This window comes from Babylonia areolata, chromosome 21 (genome assembly GCF_041734735.1).
Source record: "Babylonia areolata isolate BAREFJ2019XMU chromosome 21, ASM4173473v1, whole genome shotgun sequence".
Lineage (NCBI taxonomy): Eukaryota > Metazoa > Mollusca > Gastropoda > Neogastropoda > Buccinidae > Babylonia > Babylonia areolata.
The window spans coordinates 29,304,471-29,326,728 of NC_134896.1; the positions used below are offsets into that span (position 1 = coordinate 29,304,471).

Genomic DNA, 22,258 nt, shown 5'->3' on the forward strand with positions numbered 1-22,258 from the left:
CGAATGTACTTCTATCGCCAAAGAGTATCGACTGACACCGCTCGACCAATGATATGAAGTATCAAAATCCAAGGCTGCATGTTAGTGATTGCGTGTGTGGAATCGATAATCGCAGACAAGTCCATGTATTTTATGACTGATCTTGTGATGCACATTTAGTTCTGCGCACGATGTCTGACCAGTCAAGAAACGTTTGGATTGCAAAAGGTAATTATGGCTGCATTTTGGTTGTTCAAGATGAAAAAAACATTACTAATGGTCAAATTCTATTCGTATTTTGTACTATAAAATTATTATAAAAAAGTCTCTAGTTCAACAAATAGTATCATTGATTGAGATAGATCTCTACTACACACCATGAGGGGGAGTGGGTGCGCATGTAAAATCACACAACTTACGGGAAACAGGGTTGTGGAGTTTATTGATTAAGTTAAGTGGTAGCGAACAATGAAATTGCACAAAACACAACTGTTTTTCAAACCTGTTCAAGGTGCATGCCCACCAGTGTTGGTTGTGGGCTACACACAGTATATTTCTAAGTTAGGACTGGGCCAGTGATGGATATTTTCTTTTTGATAAATTGTAATGAATGGTGATAGCTGATAAAGTGATATACAATTAAACAGTATGAGGGAGGCACACTTCTTTTTTCTTTGATGTAATGGCAAACTTTTGTTATTGTTGTTTCTATACATGTGGCAGGTAAACCCTTAAGAAGCAGCAGAGAAATCAAATGATTTATAAATGAAATTCAAAGGCACTACATACCATATTGACAGGGGCAGTAGCAGTGGTTAAAGTATTGGATCAGTTCTCAATGTAAGGGTCCAGGGTTCAAATCTCGGTAATAGTGCCTGGTGGGTAAAGGGTAGAGGGTGGAGATTTTTCCGATCTTCCAGGTCAAAATATGTGCGGACCTGGACCTGCTAGTGCCTGAACTCCCTTCGTGTGTATACAAGTTTACACAGAAGATCAAATACGCATGTTAAAGATCCTGTAATCGAATTCCTGGCTCAATAAATGCTTCTCTATGCATGCGAAACATGGACTCTCACTGTCAAGCTCCAGAAGAAGATCCAAGCAATGGAAATGATATGCTCCTGAAAGCGACTAGGCATCCTATATATTGAGCATGTCATGAACACTGAGGTCTGCCATAAGATCATCCAAGTCATTGGACCCCATGATGACCTAAACGTCACCATGAGGAGGAAGCTTAAATGGCACGGACAGGTCACAAGATCCGATGGGCTTGCAAAAACCATTCTGAAAGGCACCATACCGGGCAGTAGGAAGAGAGGTAGGTGAAAGGAAATTTGTCTGGACAACATGAAAAGAATGGACAGACCTGAATTTCCCAGATTCCCAGAGAGCTGCATGAGACAGGAACTGATGGAGAGAACTGGTCTGGAAATCATCGATGGTGCCTTCATGACCCTACACTATGTTATGGGATAGGTGAAGGTGAATTCATGTCAGTGTTTGGTAGGTTATGGAGACACGAAAATATCCAGCATGTATCAACCATGAGAGTCATCGGCAAGTCAGTATTGGTCATGTAGGGGAAAGAAAAAAATTGGTGCTGTAATACTGTTTACCTGTACCTTACAGCAGAGGAATGTTACTCAGCATACAGTGGAATGATAAATTTTAGGTGGATCTTCAAGGCAACAACTGTCTGTAACCAGATTATATAATAGTTATGATTGGCAACGGTATTACACCTTGCAAAAGATAACACTGACTCCTAAATAAATGAGCTTAAGCCTAAACCTAGCTCTCAGTCATTGGTAATATTTTTTTTATTTCTTGAAACGAACAAAAAAATTTAAAATATATATAATGTTATGACTTACACTGGACAAAGCACACAAGTCCTCTTTCCTTGAAATGCTGTCCATGGCAATACAATCAGCTGTACTGCTGTGGTAGAAGCTTTCAAAACCCAGATATAAACACACTGTTTCTCCGTCCCTCTGTGCTCTCATGCCCCACTCCCTCCATCCCACTATAGCAGCTGACTTTTCTAGACTTGCTGCTTTCAGTCACAGAATTCGGCTTGTGTCAAAACAACACAGTGGACTTGTTCACTTCAAACTCCATCAAGAAAATTGGCTAAATCTGTCAAGCTTTGTAAGTTTGTTACAATGTGAAAAATGGTCTATTTAACATGACTATTCGAATTTGATGTTGACTGAGGTCGCCCATCGCAGTGAACTGTCTTACTCTTAGTGACTACAGTTGATCATGGCGGGGAAAGAGAAAACCCTGCAAAATCCCCAGGTTGATTAATCATGTCATCAAACTTGGTATATAATGAGAAATGTAGATGATAATGAAAGAACAAAGATTTTTTCAGTTGCTGCCTTTTATTGTTTAGATATGTGTCATTCTTAGATTATTCATAGAGTCACTTCTGCTAGTTCTAGTCATGTTTAAAAACAAGTCATATCTGATGTGAAACTAAATGAAATTATTTCACCTTCACAATGGATCAAGTATTTCTAATTGCACTGGTTTATCAGTTGATGTGCTGACATTGCTGTATGATATAATAGTGATGTGATAGGTGTAATCATCATTCTGTTTAGAGTTCATGCAGAATACAACTTGCTGATATGAGACAAGCATGGCTGAACAATGAATCTGATTTTTTTTTTTTTTTTTTTTTTTTTTTTGATATGTTAAGTGTAAATAGTAGATCTATAGAAACTGTAGTGTTCACAAAAAGTTTGGTCCAGAAGTGATGAATTTTGTCAAATGGTTGGTTACACGTCATAATCAGTCATAATCACAGTTCATTTTTCATTTCTTACTTTCCTTGTGGTTGGGCGAGTTGTGCTTATAATAATAATAATAATGGTATTTATATAGCGCTGAATCTTGTGCAGAGACAAATCAAAGCGCTTTCGCACTAGTCATTCACATGCATGCATAACTCTAAAACTGGAGAAACTGAAGACAAGGAAGAGGCAGGGAAGGGAGGCTATTTTGGGAAGAGGTGGGTTTTAAGGCCAGACTTGAAAGAACTGAGTGCAGAAACTTGATGGAGCGAAAGAGGAAGTTCATGCCAATTGGAAGGTCCAGTGACAGAGAAAGAACAGTGGCCAACAGTTGAGTGTTTGAATCTGGGTATGCGTAAACAGAGTGGATCTGAAGCTGATCGTAGAGAGTGAGATGGAGTGTAAAGGTGAAGGCAGCCACAGAGATAGGAAGGGGCAGATTTGTGAATACATTTATAACATGGAGTGCTGATCTTGTACTTTATTCTGTGTGAGACGGGAAGCCAGTGGAGCTGTTGTAAAAGAGGCTTGTAGGTGTTGCATGAGTTCAAGTGGAAACAATACCTGTAGAATTCTTTCACAGTTTTATTTGTCACCTGTGTTTAGCCTCCTCACAAGAAAGTGTGACGAACACACTGTTTTATAATCAAGAGTAGCATTGAGAGATATTTTAATTGGAACAACTCCTATTTAGGTTGAATCTTCTTAATGTCTGAATGCACGTTGGAAACTGAAAGCTTGCTTAGAAGAGGGGTCCATGGATTCTGCAGCAATAGGGTAAAATATAGTTGTTTTAATTTTTCCTCAGTCTTTTTCTCAAAATCTGGAAATGCATTAAAATTTAAATATTCTGTTTTGTTTGTTCATATACACTGAACTGAGAAGCGAATTACATATGTATTGCTTGTACAGTATTGTCAGTAGTTGTCTTGAAAAAAACAAAAACAAATTTAGAATTAAAGATAAAATATTTTCAAGCTATTTGTAATGAAACCCTGCTGTCATTGAGTTTCAAATTTCTTGTTTTTGTGAAAAAGCCTTTTCATGAATAATCACCCCTAAACACCCCTCTTAGGGTAATAAGTATGCAGATGATTCTACCATTTTCTGTATGTAGTGTTTACTATTTCAGATGATCCTAAGTTGGTGTCCTCCAAACACAAGGATGTGTTTGAGGACATACTGGAGGAACGACGCAATACCAGTGACTTACGGTACTGCACGCGTACACGGGATGTGCCCAAGTTTCATTTGAACAAAGCTCGCAACCCTCAGCAAATCAAGGAACATGTTCTGAAGAGTGATCGAGTGCAGTATGCCATTGAACAGGTCTGTGTGGTGGTTCTTGTTTGTGCCTTTTATTGGTTTTAAGTATAATGTGCTGTGTATTGTAATGTGATGTTATATTACCCTTGTCACAACAGATTTTGTGAAATTCAGACTACTCTAATAACAGGGAGAGCATGCTGCTACAGTACAGCACCACCTTTTTTGTTCTTTTTTCTGTAAGTGTACTTCTTTTAGAGCTTGATCTTTGACCAAGAATAGGTGCTATATAAGTATCTAATGATCATCATCATTTGTTGCTGTCCAAGTGGATTTTTATAGAGGGATAACCCTTTGGGTTCTTTTATGTGCGCACAGTGCATGTAACATATGGGACCTCAGTTTATCGTCTTATTCAGAAAAGTAGCATTCAGACCACCACCCAAGTTATAGTGGAAGGGAGGAAAATACTTGTGAGTGTGGGACTGTTTCAAATTCTCTCTTCATTGTTGCCGCCATAGTGCCACTCCACGCCATTTTACACATGGTGTATTTTTCTTTACTTATTTTATTTGTTTTATCGTATTTTTTTTTAAGATATGCCTGGAGACTCAGCTGCCGAGGTCCGAGGTTCGCAGCCAAGCATCCTCTATTCTGGATGAGATGGCGCACAACTTGCGGGCAGGTGCCATCCGAGGCTTTGCCTTTTTCCTGATGAGAGTGCTAAAGCAGCTGTACCAACGCATCTATGTCAATGAAGAGGGCATTGAAAAGGTAATCTTACTCAGCATAAGTGCCATGCACAGTTGAATTCACAAATGCTTCCTTAAAACTCACACACAGAGAAAGAAACACATGCTCCTTGCAGAGTAATTGAATAAATCCTTCTGTGAACTACACACATACATTGATAGAGATACATGGGAGCAACAGAAAAAGAGATTTATTGATGGAAAATAATGAATTTTACAAGTATGTGCACATACGATATATGATACATGTGTATCTAGATAAAGGACGATTTTTTAATATATTTTTTCTCGCTTTTTTATGATACCAAACCAGACAGTTTTGGATAGTGAATTGGTTTTCATTCTAATTCTAAAGTTGTGAGTTTTTTCATCGTGGTCTGGTTTGCTTGCAGTTCCACACTGTTTGGTGTTGCCTTGCACTCAGAGATTTGCAACCCCCTTTTTCACACAGGTCAGATCACTGATCCAGGAATACCCGGTGCTGGTCATGCCGACACACCGCAGTTATATGGACTTTCTGTTGATGTCCTATGTTTTCTACCATTACGATCTGCCTCTGCCTGTCATTGCTGCTGCCATGGGTACGGGCTTTTTACCTGGGCTCTGTATGTGTGTGCGTGGGTGTGTGCATGTGCGTGTTCAGTGACAGTTTTGTGTCACGTTTATGTGTGTGGAACTACAAATAGAAAGTTAGTGCGAGATCAGTGACATTGTGTGTCAGTGTTATGTGTGTGAAACTACAAATAGAACATTAATATGACAATGAATAGATTTTTGTTATCTTTGTGTGGGAGAGTAGATGGAAAGAGAGTGACCATGAGAGAGAACAAATGTACATATGTGTGTTAGTAAATATACATCCACACATATATATATAACCATGTTGTGGAAAGCTCGTTGGGTTACGCTGCTGGTCAGGCATCTGCTTGGCAGGTGTGGTGTAGCATATATGGATTTGTCCGAACGCAGTGATGCCTCCTTGAGCTACTGAAACTGAAACTGTGGAAAGAGAGAGAGAGTATTAGAGAATTTCCCAGAATAGATTTGGCGTATTATCTATCAATAGCAGCTTACACATGAATAGCAAAAGTTTTGAAGATAATGATGTTCAAGCTATGGATACAGAGTGGAAAACAAACACCAGTTAATTTTTATTTGCACATTATGATTATTAAGTGACTGGAGACAGACGTTAGAAACAAGATTTTGCAGATTTACTCAGCACAAACTGTTGAAAGGGAAGAATGATGTCCTGAGTTACAAGGTAGCCAAATTCATATTTCATGCTATAAGTAGAAAACAATATATATTAATGAACTAATATTACAAGCTGTCCCCCCAAAACATGTTTACCATATATTCACTGACCCTCAAATAACAGCGTTATTAGCTGTTTAGAATGTATGACATGCAGTTTGTTCTAAACAGAAGGGAAAATGATGAAATGAAACTAATGTATTCAGTAATGTTATTACATAATTTATTGGAAATTGATACCTCTCTCATGTGAATGTATGCCTGTGGCTTAAGCACATTAAATTGTCAGAAACCATTGGAAATTAATTCCTCTCTCATGTGAATGTATGCCTGTGGCTTAAGCACATTAAATTGTCAGAAACCATTGGAAATTAATACCTCTCTCATATGAAATATGCCTGTGGCTGAAGTACATTAAATCGTCAGTCTGGGTCTCTCTCTGTCTCTGTATTGCCCTCTCTCTCTCTCACTCTCTCTGTCTCAGTGTCTGTCTCTGTGAACATGCATGTACCCGAATGTGTACAACCATCTTTGTTATCCCCTAAACGCACTGCTCTGAACTAATTCTTTGTCATTTGTTCCTCACAGATTTCATGGGGATGAAGTTTTTTGGCTGGCTGCTTCGGAACTGTGGTGCTTTCTACATCCGTCGCAGCTTTGGGGATGACTCGCTGTACTGGGCAGTGTTCACAGAGTATGTGCAGACACAGATCTGTAACGGGGACGCCCCTATCGAGTTCTTTGTGGAGGGGACCCGATCCAGAACCAGCAAGTCCTACACTCCCAAGTTTGGTGAGATTTTTCTTGGGTTGTGTGTACATATATACATATGAGTGTGTATGTTTGTGTCGGTATGCTTTTGTGTAACAGAATGAAAACTTTAAGGACTGCAGACATGGTGGTGGTGGAAAATCAGTTCAGCATTTAGTCACACAAGGGATTCAATTTCAGTAGTTGTTCTCTGAAATTCTTTTCCTCCCTTTCAAACAGTTTAACCCTTTGACTGCTGTGCTTGTCAGTGAAGGTCTGTCTCATCACTGAGATAAGATTGGGCTTAAAAGGTCAGAAGGTTAGTCACCTTTTTTTTTTCTTTTTTTTTTGGGTTGACTTCTTCCTCTTGTGGTTGCATTATTTTGTTTATCAAAATCAAGTATACCGTTAAAAAGTACACAAAAGGTAATAACTGCACAAACTCATATCATTCTATTCTCAGTTCACCTAGGTTTATCAGTTAGGGGATTAAAAACCTAAATCATTGTTTGCCTTTCTGCTTTTTTTTGTTTCTGCAGCTAGTAACTTGATTAACTGACAGTGTTTTGTGTAAAAACTTGTGCTGTTGCTGTCTGTTTCAGGCATGCTGTCAGCAGCACTGGAGCCGTACTTCAAGTCACAGATTCCGGACATCAAGGTCATTCCTGTCAGCATCAGTTACGATCGTATCCTAGAGGAGTCACTGTATGCCTATGAGTTGCTGGGTGTGCCCAAACCTAAAGAATCCACCTCCGTAAGTGTTGGTGCCTGAGAGTGAAGTGTCTGCGTATGGAGATGCTACTTGTTACGCTGTGTGAATGAACATGTTTTTTGTGTTTGTGCTTTCCTAGAAAGGATGTGTTATTGTGTGTGTGTGTGTGTGGTACGTGCATATATATGTTTATTTATTTATAGTGTCTGAGATTTTAGAAAGACCATGATAAAGATAGTGAATTTTTACTGCATCCAAAAATTTAGTGTTCATTGTCGAAGAAATAGCATCTTACTTGCAGTTTTATAATGAAGTAAGATCCAGCTTAGATCTCAAAACAATGAACGTACTAAGACTGTGTGTTTCTTGTTTGTTTTTTATCTTTAAAAAACTTTTCCTGGAATGTTTACAGATTCAAGTGCAAACAGAAAAGAAGTTTTTTTCATTTATATTTTTCACTGTATATTTCACAGCAAACAATTGTCATGGTGTGCGCAACCTTTTGTGCATTGTTCATATTGAATTGTTTGTTGTTTTTTGCTTATTTTGTGTCTGCTGTTGCTGTTTCCTTTTAAAAGATGAAGGGGTTGTGTTTTTTATGTGTTTTTTGTTGTTGTTGTTGTTGCTATTTTTTAATTGGAGAGGAAGTTATTGATAGTGTTAAGTGCTTCACATGCCAGGGCTGGGGTCCCTGACTACTGCCATCTCAGAAGGGGATTTGTGGCCCAGTGGTAAAGCGCCTGCCTAGGAAGTGAGCGAATCTGAGCACACAGGTTCTCACACTCACCAGTATTTTCTCCCCTCTGCTAGACGTTTACTGGTTGTCTGGATGCTAGTCATTCGGATGAGACAATAAACCGAGGTCCTGTTTGTAGCTTGCACCTTAGAGCACATGAAAGAACCCACAGCAACAACAGAGTGGTCCCTGGCAAAATTCTTTAGCAAATTCCACATAGATGGGAAAACAAATACGCTTCTGGGCAGGAAAAAAAAAAGGGTGGTGCTGCACTGTAGCGACACGCTATCCTTTGGAAGGGCATTCCGAATTTCGCACAGAGAAACTAAATCTATTTTGACAAAATGTAATACTATACTAAGCAATACAATGAAATACATTACAATACAATATGCCATATCCTTAGCTGTTTCCTCAGTAGGATTCCTGATTTAGCTGTCCACAGATTGGTTGCTTTGGTTTGATTTTCATCAATACTTATTGGTGTGTCGGTTGTAGTTTGAAGTATGTGCCCCTGTTGTATGCAGGGACTGTTGAAAGCGCGCAAGATTCTGGAAGAAGACTTTGGCAACATCCACATTTTCTTTGGTGAGCCAGTGTCCATCAGGGAGTTCTCTGATGGGAAGGTGGATAGGAGTAAGCACAGCTTGGCACCCAGGTGAGTGAGTGGTGGTGTGTTTGTGTGGATAAGTCTCTGTGTGTGTGTGTGTGTGTCTGAGTAAATATGAGTGCATGTGTTTGAGTGTGTTTGTGTGCATAAGTGAGTAAATGAGATTGCACACATGCTTGAGTGTGTGAGTGAATGCATGTCAACACAAGTGCCAGCGAGCTGTATATGATTTACAGTTATATCATGAGCAGTGGTATGTTTTACAGAAGCTTGAGCACTGATAGCTTTACAGATACATAGCACTGATATTTTTACAGACATCTGAGCACAGTTCGTTTCAGTTCAGTGACTCAAGGAGGCATCACAGTGTTTGGACAAATCCATATACACATCACCACATCTGCTAAGCAGATGCCTGACCAGCAGTGTAACCCAACACGCTTACTCAGGCCTTGAGAAGAAAAAAAGGATATATAAACAAATGGATAGACAAGTCATCAAATGAATGAATGAATAAACTAGAATAAGTAATTATGAATCTAAAAATAAAATGAAATGAGCATATATATGTTTGCAGATACATAGCACTGATAGTTTTACACAATTACAGACACATGAGCACTGCTATGCTTACAGACACATCATGAGCACTGATATCTTTACAGATACATGAGCACATGCATGTTTACAGACACTGTATGAGCACATACATGTTTACAGACACATAGCACTGATAATTCTACAAATACATCATGATCACTGGTATTTTTACAGACACATGCACACATGTTTACAGACAAATAGCACTGATAGTTTTACAGATATGTCTTTCGAGCACCGGTAATGTTTGCAGATACACCGTGAGCACTTATATTTTTACAGACACATGCGCACATACATGTTTACAGATACGCAGCACTGATGTTTTCACAGACAAGTCATTTGAGCACTTACAATGTTTGACAGATACATCGTGAGCCTGACGACGGAGGAGCAGTCCCTGATCCGCACGCTGGGCCATCACATGGTGTTGGTCCATCAGCACAACATGGTGATCTCCCCCTGGGCCATGGTGGCCACCGTGCTGATGCAGACCCCGCAGGGCATGTCCATACGAGCTCTGGTGCGCGAGGTGGAGTGGCTCAAGCGCCTGGCCTCCAACCTTGGGGCCTACATTGACTGGCCTGGTGAGTGAATGCGTGGGCGCCTGGAATGTTTTTTTTTTTCTTTGTTTGTTTGTTTTTAATGGCACTGGAATATGTTGGGGGTTTTATGTTTTTTTAAATGGCACCTGGAATACCTTTGTTTTTTGTTTTTTTTGTTTTCTTGTTTGTCTTTTTCAGCACTGAGTATGGGTGTCCTCCATGAAATGAATTTCATTTTGATTTAAATATTATTCATTTGACAGTTTTTTTTGTTTTTTATGTTATTATTTTGTTTCAGTTTATGTTCATGTTTTACACAAGTTGATGGTAAGCTCTTGACTAGTGGCCTGACCATTGGGTTCATACTTAGATCAGTCATCTACTTTTTTTTCTTTTTTCTTTTTTTCTTTTTTCAGTGCAGATGTGGTGTAGCATATGTAGTTCAGTCCGCATGCTTCAACACCTTGAAGGTGAAACCGAAATCTTTGGAAAAAACTTATACAAAAGATTACTGTGGGTTTTTTTTCCTGAGTTGTTTTTAATGACCAATTTTCACTTTTCAACAGTTTGGTCACAATCCATGTTTTTCCACTACTGTAACCTACCTTGTAACCCCACCCCTATCCCCACCATTTTGCACAAATATCACCCTAACTTAGGGAGTGGGTAGTTTACCTCTTTCAGGAGCCCATTCCCTTACTTAGTTTCACCATTCAGCACACAAGGTTTGTGTCTTTTACCCTATCTACAGTTTTTAACCTAAAGTTGGTGGTTGGCATTTACTAGATACTTAGCATTTGCAAGGTAGTCCACAGCACTTCAGCATGACCTGTACGTTGCAGTGAATGAATCGGCGGAAGCCATCATCCGCCACAGCCTGGCCCTCCACCCCAACATCGTCAGCGTCAGCAGTGACGGCGTCATCACCCTCCTCCAGATCTCCCCACCCACCGCCCAGCACACCACCGCCTCGCAGCAGCACGTGCAGCAGTTTGCCGTGATGCAGAACGCTGCGCAGCACATCATGCTGTCCCAGTACCGCAATCAGGCCATACACGTGTTCCTGCGTCCCGCCCTCGTCGCTCTTGCCATCCACTCCTGTCGAGAGGAGGAGCTGGGATTGGGTGAGGGTTTGGATTTTTGGGGGGCTCCAACATTATGAGGTTTACAAACATTTTTAGTTTTAAATTACACATACTGTACTATGGCCCTGGGGCAGTGTTAGAGTTTGGGTTTTGGCTCCAACATTTTGGGGTTTACAAACATGTTTTTTGATTACGCATACTATATTATGGCCTTGGAACTGGGTGAGAGTTTGGGGTTTTGGGCTCCAGAATTTTGGTTTTTACAGATACGTTCTTAATTACACAAACTACAAGATACAAAAATCTTTATTACCTTCTGAAAGAGAAATTGTTCACATGTTTGTTGACAAAAAGACGACATGCATTACCTCCACAGAACAACACAAAGTGCAACCATGCTCCAACATTCCAACAAGAATACCCATTTATAGTATTTGTATGCCCAACTCAGGAAAGGTCATAAAACCCATACTATAGTGTGACCCACTGGTGCAGACTCTGGCAGGGGTCTGATTCTTGTCCTGCACAAATGACTACCCCACTCACGCAGAGAAACGGAAAGTAGCTGCAGCAAATGTGTGTGTGTGTGTGTGTGATCATGATTAATTGTGTATGTTTTTGGAAGTTGGCTGGATCTGTTGTATTTGGGTCATGGGTTCTTTTTGTCTGCTTTTGAACATCCCATTTACTCATGCCAAATACTTGGACTCCAATGTGTACAGCAATAGCATCTGTGTACAGTAAGTTTGTTAGTCGGATTTTGTATCAGCTTTTGAATCACCAAAGGGATTTGTTTTGGTCTTGCATCCATCCACACAACAAGCACACAAAGGACAAGCTCAGCTGCTTACAAGCAGAGCACATTGAACCCAATGATTTAAGAGACAAACTAAGTAAAAAGAATTTGCATGGATATATACAAGAGCAGCTATGCCAACAGTGGCAACTTTGTTTATTTGAACATCTGCCAGGAAACTTCTGTCTTTTCATGAAAGCTGTTAGAAACCATGAATAACATGTGAAAACTATGCCATTATGTTAGGCACAGGCTCTTTAATTTGGATGCTTTTTGTGTGTGTTTTTATGCAGACGCACTATACCAGAAATATACATTCCTGGAGAATGTTCTACGCAGTGATTTTGTATTCATTCCTGGGAATACTCGTCAGGTATGAGTTTTCAGTTTCAAGTGTGTATGTGTGTTTGCCTGCCTTTGTGTTTGTTTATGAGGATGCATGAGGGTATTATATCATTACTGAAGATTGTGAACATATGTGTGTATTTATGTGCATGTGTGTGTGTGTTTTAAGCTTTCAAAGAAGCATGTAGCATGAAAAAGAATTTAAATCATTTCATGTCGATATATTGAAAACTGATCTGTTTTGATCTTCGCTGTACCCCTTTTTTTATTTGAATGTCGTGGAGAAATTATGTCGTAAATTGAATCCTAATGATATGAAAAAGATACACTTTTGTTTGGTGATAATGTCAAGAGGCTCGTAGTTCCAGCATTCTGATTTTTTTTTTAAGAATTTACATACGAACTGTGGGATTTCCAACTTCAGCCTCTCTTGGCACACACTGGATCTTTCAGTTGTTTGTTGAATTGTGTTTTTGATTAGCAGACTTTTTTAATTGTTTGCCATTGTTACATAGTCTCCCACACAACAAGCCCGTTCCATAGTAGTCTAACATAGTGTACTGAAACTGACATTGCTGGTTTTTTCTTCTTTTTTTTTTGTTTGAATTGTGTTAATGATTAATATACTTTTTTTAATTGTTACCCATTGTTACAAAGTCCTCCACAGAGCAAGCTAGTTGCATAGACATCTAACTGAGTGTTTTGATAGTGACATTTGCTTGACATTTTGTGATCAAGGAGTGTACTTGGTGACTGTGTGTTGGACAGGACTTTGAGCACACGCTCGCAACGCTGGCTCACATCGGTGCTGTTGTGGTGGAAGCTGGTGCGGTGGCTGTGCAGAAGTCCATCAACAAGACCACCACATTCCTCAGCAGCATGTTTGAGCCGTTCCTCCTGGGCTACTGGGTGAGTGGTCAGTCCTTCCTCTGTTCCACTGTACTGTTGTGTTGTATTACTCTATTGTGAAACTTGGGATGCTCTCTTCGTGTATGGAACATTCCTGCATTGCAGCACCAACTTTTTTTCTTTCTTTTTTTTTTTTTTTTTGCTGCCTGCAAGCAGGCATGAGATTTTTCCGACTATAGTCGGATTTCCAACCGAAAACTGGCTTCAGAGGCCATGTTTGAGATTCGCGTAAATCCATTGAGAAAATCGGGGTCGGGGGTGGGGGGGGTGGGGTTCCGACCCATGAAGGTTGCACGAATGTTGTCTGACCAATCAGACCCACAGTGTTTGCTAAAATGCCCCAGGTTTGGATAAGCGAACCAGTTGAGAATAAGTGTTCCGTTGCTTCTCTGTCATCATTCAGCTTATCCGTATTTGGTTGGGATTAGAAAACTTTCGCTGGGACTGGGATTTGATCTGGTGCTCTCAAATTCTCTCACTTCCTGGAGGGATGCGTGATAACAAGGCCACCTCTCCACTCCAGTATAGTATAAATCATTCTTTCTAGGTAAGCTTCATGATCCATTGTTCCTCAGTAAGCATCTGTACCTTTCTCCATTCCTCTAGTCCTGTGCAGTATATTTGAACCGTTACTAATGGGGTGAGTATCTGTTCCTTCAAAAAAGAATCCATTCCCTCCTCCATTGTATTCTTATGTAGTATGTTTGAGCCATTCCTTCTGGGTACGAGTTCTTTCCTTCCTTGAGTTTCTTCCTTCCTCCATCACCATATTCCTTTTGTTGTATTTTCAAAAGGTGAAACCAGGGTGCTCCCACTTGTTTGAACAAATGTTTTCATAGTTACTCTTAGGAATGTCATTGCCTTATGTTATCTTAGAGAGACTCCTTTCAGTTTTTCATTTAAGATTCTCCTGGTTTTTTGTCGCAGAAGTGGATGACACTTGACTGTGTGGGTGCATTATAAAACTGAATTCTTTAATTCATTTGTATGCATTTATGCCTGTATATGTCACACCAAGCATATGATAGTGTACGATAGTGACTTAGTGGAAAGTGGTGATCAGTGTGTGTATGTGTGTGTGTATGTATTATGACTTGGTGGAAAGTGATGATCAGTGTGTGTATGTGTGTGTGTATGTATTACTCTTTTACTATTTTTTGTCACAACAGATTTCTCTGTGTGAAAGGGGGAGCGTGTGGCTACATTGAGAGCACACCCCCTTTTTTTTTTTTTTTTTGCAATTTTTTCTGCCTGCAATTTTATTTGTTTTCCTATCGAAGTGGATTTTTCTACAGAATTTTGTCAAGAACAACATTTCTGTTGCCGTGGGTCCTTTTACATGCGCTAAATGCATGCTGTACACGGGACCTGGTTTATCGTCTCATCCAAATGACTAGCGTCCAGACCAGCATTCAGAGTCTAGTGGAGGTGGAGAAAGTACTGGCAACTGAAGGTTCTGAAGCAGTGCGCTCAGATTCTCTTGCTTCCAAGGCGGATGCGTTACTCACTAGGCCAACACTCCCTGTGTGTGTTGTTTCCAGCTGATGTGCCAGTTCCTGCTGTCCAGCCGAATGCTGGTGGCTGCCAAGCCTCTGGCCCGCACCCAGAAGTCCTTGACCAAAGAGATGCAGGTCCTGGCAGCACGCCTCCTCCAGGAGAAGATCATCTGTCACTTTGAGGTTCTCTCCCTTGACATGGCCAACAACTGTCTGCACGCCCTGTACAACATGGGGGGCGTCAGCAAAGAGAAGAGGTGTGTGTGTATGTGTGTGTGTAGTGCCCTCCCACCCTGAAAAATGGTGTGATATCACATGTATATTATGTCCTTGTTCTAGCTTCACTGTATCTGTCTCCCCCATGGGGATGCACAGGGGTCTTTGATTATAAATAGCATCCCTGCCTTCTGGAATTTCTGTGCTAGAAATTTCCTCTTTTCTATCACTGTTTCTGCCTTTTTTCTTCCTTCACTGTTGTCTCCTTTTTCTGCCCTCCTAGTTCATTCCCTATTACACTTTTTTCTCTTTTTGTCTTGTCTTTGATGCACCATCTGTGATGTTTTGCAGTGTTATTTGCCTATATGGTCTTTTTATGTATTTTTGTTTGGCTTTGAAGTATTGTTTTTTTCCATTTTTATGATTTTTTAAAATCTGGTGTCCTCAGCATGGCCTGATCTTATTTGTCATCAGGAGCTAAATGGTTAGGATAATGTGTCATGAACTGTGTTTTGTGGTTTTCTCTTTCAGGGATTTTTTTGTGTATGTGTGTGAGTTTTGTGTTGATGAGGTTGAGCATTTGTATGGTTTGACAGTCCTGATATGACCCTGTGCAGTCGGCTGGACTATAAGCAACAATATACAATTAACTGTATCTGTCAGCCGTATGTTTACATTATCCTTTTCTTTGACTTTCACAATGGTTGTCAAACCTTTGTATACAGCCAGCCCCTTTTCCTACCTCACCCTCTCCCTCCCTCCTCTTCTATCCTTACCTTGCCCCCTTCCCTCCCCTTGCCCTGCTTTGAATTGTGGCCCATGGCCGATGTTCAATAAAACAATTTCGTTCAATTTTTCGTTCATTATCGCTCAAGGACAGATTGGAAGAATAGGCCATGCCTAAGATCTTCATCCTTCAAAAAAAAGTGTTTTGAGTTTCAAGCACAGTCTGTCTGTCCCAGCCATGCAAGTACGATTAAAGCTAACATTAACTGTGCAGGGATGGAGTGACGTACATGTACCCCAACGTTGCAAAGCTCTCCACGATCACAGAACAGCTTGGTAAGTAAACATCCTTAAATGTGCACAGTTTATTGAGTCTTTATGTCTTGTTTTCTGTTCATGTGTGTCTGTTTCTCTTTGTTTTGTTTTTTTGTTTTTTTTCTCAAATCATGTTTGTCAATTAAAGCAATTTTAAATTTCTTGCTTTTTACTTTTGATTTTTGACTTTAATAAGTAAGATTTTAAATTTTATCGGTGTTTATATGGCATGTAGTGTGTACTGAAAATGAATATCGTTAGACAATTGTGAAAATGGAAGCACTTTCACATCCTGAATATACCTTGTCAAACCTGGACAGGCAATTGATATTTCATCCAGTTGTGTCAGCTCATTTTTCTTTTGTCTCTGGTATAGTTTGAACAAACCATGTTGCTAGAACTAGTAGAAGCATTTCTGTTAACATTATTGTTTCAGGTATGATCTGTCTTATTTCAGTTTGAACAAACGACATTGCTGGAAGCATTTCTAGTTAACATAAATTTTCAAGGTGTGTTCTGTCTGTCTACCAGTTTGTACAAACCATGTTGCTTGAAGCGTTTCTATCAAAAATCATTGTTACAGGTATGTATGCGGAAGTGCCCCCACTGCCAGCCGTCACCATCAACCTCAGCACCAAAACTGTGACAGTCAACGCCAAGCTGTGAACAGCGAGGACATTACACATTAAGACAGGGATCAGTTCAGCTGATATCATCCACCAAAAAACCAAAAGTCTTGACACTTGGATTGTCAGCTGGAGTCATGTTGATGTACCCTGAGAACGATGACACATGTTAATGATTATATGGGCAGAATGATTGCTACTGATCAAAACAGAGTGAGCAAAAGGTATTAGGGCAGCTGCTGCTGATTTTTTTTTTTAAGATCAGTCTCATCAGTGGGTTTTTTTGTTTTTTTTGGTGGGGTTTTTTTTTGTTTTTTGTACTGCTGCTCCATCTTCATTTCACTGTCAGTGGCATTATTCCCACACTGCTCATCTCCCTTCCCTCACTTTCGCAGCCAGGCTCGTTCCAGAGCTTTCACATTGTTATGTTGCCAAAAAGTTACCCAGCAGAGGAGTCCCTGCACTGCTGCTGCTGAGTCATTTCAGCAGCACCTCTTCAGATCCATGGTATGTAGGACGCCACGTTGTGAGTCCCCTGTTGATGAACAGATCCACAGTGAGTGAGCGTTCCCTGCGGATGGAGCTGATCATTTCATCCCTGCAACAGCAGTCTGCATTGCCAGGCCAGCACACAATACCAGTAGGAGCTCACCACGGGCAAAATGTCAGACTTGAGGTGACCCTGACAGCAGGGATTAAAAAAGCCACAGTATTTGAGAGGAGGGTTGTTGCTGCTTTTCTTCTTGATCAGTGAGGATGAGAGTGTTATTGCACTGGAAATCTGTTCTAGTTTGAGATTGTGACAGGGCTGCGCTTTGCGCTTCCTTTGTTGATGCGTCAACCAGGCCCCAAGAAATACAGACTCATGTAGTGCTGGTCAGGGAATTGGTATGTATTGTTGCAACATGAACCATGACTGTGTGTGAATACTTTCAACAGGCTTATTGTTTTTTCACAAATAGTTATTATTTGCCCCTCGATCAAACCCTGTGTATTTTATTGCCCAAGAATGCACATAAGTGTTTGGATGTATACATACAAGTATGTGCTCACACCAATGCCTGCATATAAAATTGTTTGCGCACTAATTTTATATTTATTTCTGAATACTTTGTCTTTTTGCAATATATTTCCATTGGTACATGTTCCTTTCATTTATAATGTGCTTCCTGGACTGGTTTCCTTGTTGAACATAATTATGTTTCACACTTTTTGCAGTGGTGTATTGTTGATAGGTCAAACATGGTAGAGACAACTGTTTTCTGGTTTTAGGATTCCAGAACATTATTATTTGTTGCAGCAATGAACTGGTAGATTGAAGGTGTGTGTGTGCGTGTGTGTGTGTGTGTGCTGTAGTTGTAAGATAAAAGACTGAAAGTTAAAGTGGATGAGCTCAAGACATAATAACAGCTTATGATGCATAGTGAATGGTATTGTTGTTTGTGCTAGTCACATACCATTTCGATGTATACTGTTGCCCCAGTCTTAACAGTTCAGGTAATGCCATAACACTGGTCATGGATTGAACAAGTCCCTGTCATTTTCTCCTGCTGTTTGTTTTCACGTCATGTGTGTCTGTCAATTGTTTGTTGAATTTAGGGAAAAGAGCCTCGCATACACATGCACACATGCATGAACTCTCTCTCTCTCTCACACACACAATCTGTATCATTGTTTTTATTTGGGTAGAGGGAACTGATTGTGCAGTATGGCACTATCACAAATGCAGCATCCTGGAAAGTGTGGTATGGAAGTGTTATCATGTTGATGCCTGCCAATGATTGCAATTACAAGTTATTATTATTGATACTTGTATTGCGCCTATACAACAAATCTGAAGCGATGGATTGAAACTGGTACCTACAGAGCAGAGCAGTGAGCAGAAATGTCTTTGTATGTACAATGTGTTGACCCCGGTGACATTACTGGAGTGTGACGATTAGCTGATCACACACATTCTAATCCAAGATAATGAAGAATGGAGGGAGCAGAGAAAAGAGGAAAGGGGCAAGGGTTCAGTTCAACTAAGGGGAGGGGAGGGGCTTCATTATGTCTGTGTGCAATGTTTGTGGAGGCAGCCATTCATGTGTTGGCTTATGTATATGCCACCTCAGTTCAGGAATTATAAACATGGCAGGTTCCTGCTAATTTTTCCTAATTTTTTTTGGCCATCCAATCATTCATACCTGTAACCAAATCCATCATGCACCACCACACCCCCAGGTTTGTCTGCTAGGGTTCTAGCAGCAACAGTGAACAGGGACTTCCATTATTGTTGCAGTTATTGAGTTTTGAATTCATTCAACAGTTTGGTGGGCGGTCCCTGATATTTTTTTCAGTCACTTTTCATGACTTGCCTTTACTTACCACCACCACCTGCATGTGCTTTCCAGAAAGTCCTTTCTCCTTTTGTTCAGGTTGTCTTGTCTTCTGTGGCGAGTGCCAGGCCACTTGGCTCTGAGGTGATTTGCTTTAGAAATTGTCTGAACTTGGATGGATGTAAGCTGTCCCTCTTACAGTGTTCTTTGCCAGTTTGTGAGCAACTATTAATAAATAAATCCATTATATGTAATGGTTGATGAACTGTGTTATTTATTTGGGATTGACACACCTCAGCAAAACACAGAAGTTGAAACATTTTGACATTTAGTTTCTGATATGAGGTGCAATATCCATGATGTGTATGTTTGATGATGTGTAGCTGTTTATGTATTTCAGATGTTTGTCATTTATGTGGTACGTTTGTGACGTCGTTAAAAGTGGTAAACCACATAGGTCAGTCATTGCGCATGAGCACTTACATAAACCACCAGAGACTGATGACAGAGTGACGAGTGTTCTCACTATTCATTGTAAGTGTTAACTGTCTCCATACACAGTAATAAACATTTTACTGTATAAACCTTAATTCAGCTTGTTTTGTGAGGTCTAATCCTTCTGTAAATTGTCTTGTTATACATTTTATCTTCTTTTTGGTGTACAAACGTATGCTTATTTTTCTGTGCTTAGAATGCTCAGATATATTGCTTGCACAATAACCATGTCTTGTATTTTGTTATACTGAAGAATGTTTTGTTTTTTTGTTTTGTTTATTATTTTTATAAGAGAAATAAAGGTGCTCTCTTCAGCATTATAGTTACCCATGATTTAGAGATGTTACAGTCATTCATAACTTATCTTTATGTGTGATGAGTGTTTGATGATCATTAATCAACTTGGCATAGCACCCAGATTTTCATGCACCATAGGAAAAATTACAGGCAACCTCTGTTACATGATAGTCTCATGTATGTGATCTTCTTTCACACAAAGTGCAGATGATCTTTGCATAACAGAAGCAAGAGCCAGGAAGAATTTCAGAGTGTAATATTCATCGAGTAGGAGGTTGTGTAACTTGAACTCCAAATGGTTTAAAGCATATTGGGCTTGATATTATCAAGTTTACTTGTGAATAGTTCAGCATAGGGTGGTTTATAGATATTTTTTCTGTGCACTCACTATCAGGGGTAATAGTCATCATTACCTTGCTGATACGTGCCTTTCATCTTGTATTGACCAACTGAAAAATACTAGCAGTTGGAACAGCTGTCAGGTTTTTTGCTTGTTCTGCTGGCGCACTGCCACCATGTTAAACAGCCAGTTGTACAATGATCTGAAGCTAGCTTGCTTTGTATTTTCCATCAGCTGTGATCAGAAAATAAGAAAAAGAATATGGAGAGAATTAATAAATGCATATTGTTTTGCAATGTGCCTAGCACATCAATGATGTGTTTGCAAGTATAAGAAAAGAGAATTCAGTTAAAGGTTTTCTGGGAAAGAGTCCAGAATTGAATATTACATGTTAAGGTGAGTCAGAAAGAAGATAATACATGTACATGGACAGGTTGTACATAAAGGTCTGGAAGTAATTTAAAGTGAATGTGAATCATTGAAACAAGGTTTCAACTTCATATGCATGGAAAGTTCCATTTTGTCTGTTCAGAAATATGTATAATACTGTGATAAACCCACAATTGGTTCTGGTTTGTTTTGGCATCTTGCTGAATATGACATTTTGTGTTTTGGTTGGTTCTGTTTGACTTTGCATTGAGCATGTGGAATATTTTCTGACATGAGCAATAAACTTATATTTTTCAAATAACTGGGTGTTTGTGCATGTCTGTATGGGAATGATGGATAAAATTACATGATGACATTGTTCTTACATGATACATTGACACTTAAGACTTTCAATAATTTCAAACAAACAGATAAAACATCTCGAGTTAGAAAAAAGACAAAAGATATGAAATACATTTTTTTTAAAAATAAATAAATAAAAAATAAAATAAATAAAAATAAAAAGACAATGACAAAAAAACAATGAAGGTACGGCATGTTAGAGTAGTTTGTATTTTTGTAGTCCTTTCCCATCCATACATTACAGGAGCACTGAAAATGTGAAAATGGCTTGTAGTTATTTAACTTTATAATGCAGTCCTTACTCAGTTACTGTGAACCTACAGTTGATTTTTTATCAGTGAAAGCTTACTGAAATCCCATACCTATTTCATCCAGTTGTCACTACGAATAGAAAAGCGGGGTCTAACTTGTTCTGGTGATTTTTGTCTGCCCAAATAGGTGTCATTCCTTGACTGCATCAGATTCCATTTCATTGTTTTGCATTGGATGGACAGTTTGCCCATGACTCCAGGTCAACAAATTCCTCCCCCCCCCTCTCTCTCTCTCTCTCTAAGGGAACATGTTCTGTGGATTTTTGTCTGCCCAAATAGGTGTCATTCCTTGACTGCATCAGATTCCATTTCATTGTTTTGCATTGGATGGACAGTTTGCCCATGACTCCAGGTCAACAAATTCCCTCTCTCTCTCTCTCTCTCTCTAAGGGAACATGGCCTACATGAATAAACCTCTTTCTCTCTATATATCTCTGGCAAATATTGGTAAGCATGATTGATTTACCTTCTTTATAAACAGGAAAACTGCGGATACAGACTGTCGAACAAGATTGTGTGTAGACCAGCGTGAGAACAAAGTTAACTATGAATAAATAATGATAATAAAAATGTACATTTATATAGCGCCCTTTCTCTCTGAGAGCTCAGGGCGCTTTACATGAAAGAAACATATTTCATGAATCATTCATGAGCTCTCTTTCTCCAACTGCATCCCTCCCTGCCCCTCTACTCTCCCTCTGTTATACATCATGCATAAAAAGTGAGCTGACAGGCATGGAGTGGTGTTGGAGAAGAAGAAAACTGAGAGCTTACGGATAGGTTTTATTAAAAAGATGTTTTCATTGAAGAGCAAAAGACAAATGGAATGAGATGCACAGATACAATGAGAAAGGTAGTACCAGATATGAGGAGCAGCAAAGAGGAAAGAACATTCACCATAGGTGAGGAATTTTCAGGTCACAGTCAGAGGAAGAGCAGAGAGTTCTTGAGAGAGTGTATGCACTGTTATGGTCAGAAAGACAGGTACGTCCCGTGGAGTGGAAAGCAGAAAAGCAGAGACACGCAACTTTGTATTTAATGCTTGCTTCAATGGGTAGCCAGTGCAGAATACAGAGGTGGGGAGAAATGTTATCACTATGTGGGACTCTGTTTTGAAGTTTTTTTTAATTCACTGAAGAAGATTGTGGACAACCTGTGAGGAGAGAATTACACTAGTCAATTTGCGACAGCACAAAAGCAGAAATAAAAGAGTTTTTGTAGTTTCAACAGAAAGGTACCG

The 22,258-nt window shown here is 39.6% G+C and overlaps 1 protein-coding gene across 1 annotated transcript; it reads left to right on the top strand.

The window, feature by feature from the left end:
* Positions 1–61: 61 nt before the first annotated feature.
* Positions 62–20,660, top strand: LOC143295895 (dihydroxyacetone phosphate acyltransferase-like). Its single transcript, XM_076607568.1, has 14 exons — positions 62–207; positions 3,916–4,112; positions 4,647–4,823; positions 5,253–5,382; positions 6,647–6,850; positions 7,411–7,562; positions 8,784–8,914; positions 9,833–10,053; positions 10,854–11,135; positions 12,186–12,265; positions 13,006–13,146; positions 14,688–14,899; positions 15,859–15,920; positions 16,483–20,660. The coding sequence occupies exons 1-14, from the start codon at positions 171–173 to the stop codon at positions 16,563–16,565; spliced, it is 2,109 nt and encodes a 702-aa protein (XP_076463683.1). The 5' UTR covers positions 62–170; the 3' UTR covers positions 16,566–20,660.
* Positions 20,661–22,258: the final 1,598 nt, after the last annotated feature.

Bases quoted from the DNA above. Each gene is read 5' to 3' on its own strand.
- LOC143295895 (XM_076607568.1), top strand. From the start codon at position 171: ATGTCTGACCAGTCAAGAAACGTTTGGATTGCAAAAG. The intron at 5,383-6,646 runs GTACGGGCTTTT...TGTTCCTCACAG, and splicing joins TGTCATTGCTGCTGCCATGG to ATTTCATGGGGATGAAGTTT. The intron at 14,900-15,858 runs GTGTGTGTGTAT...TTAACTGTGCAG, and splicing joins GGCGTCAGCAAAGAGAAGAG to GGATGGAGTGACGTACATGT.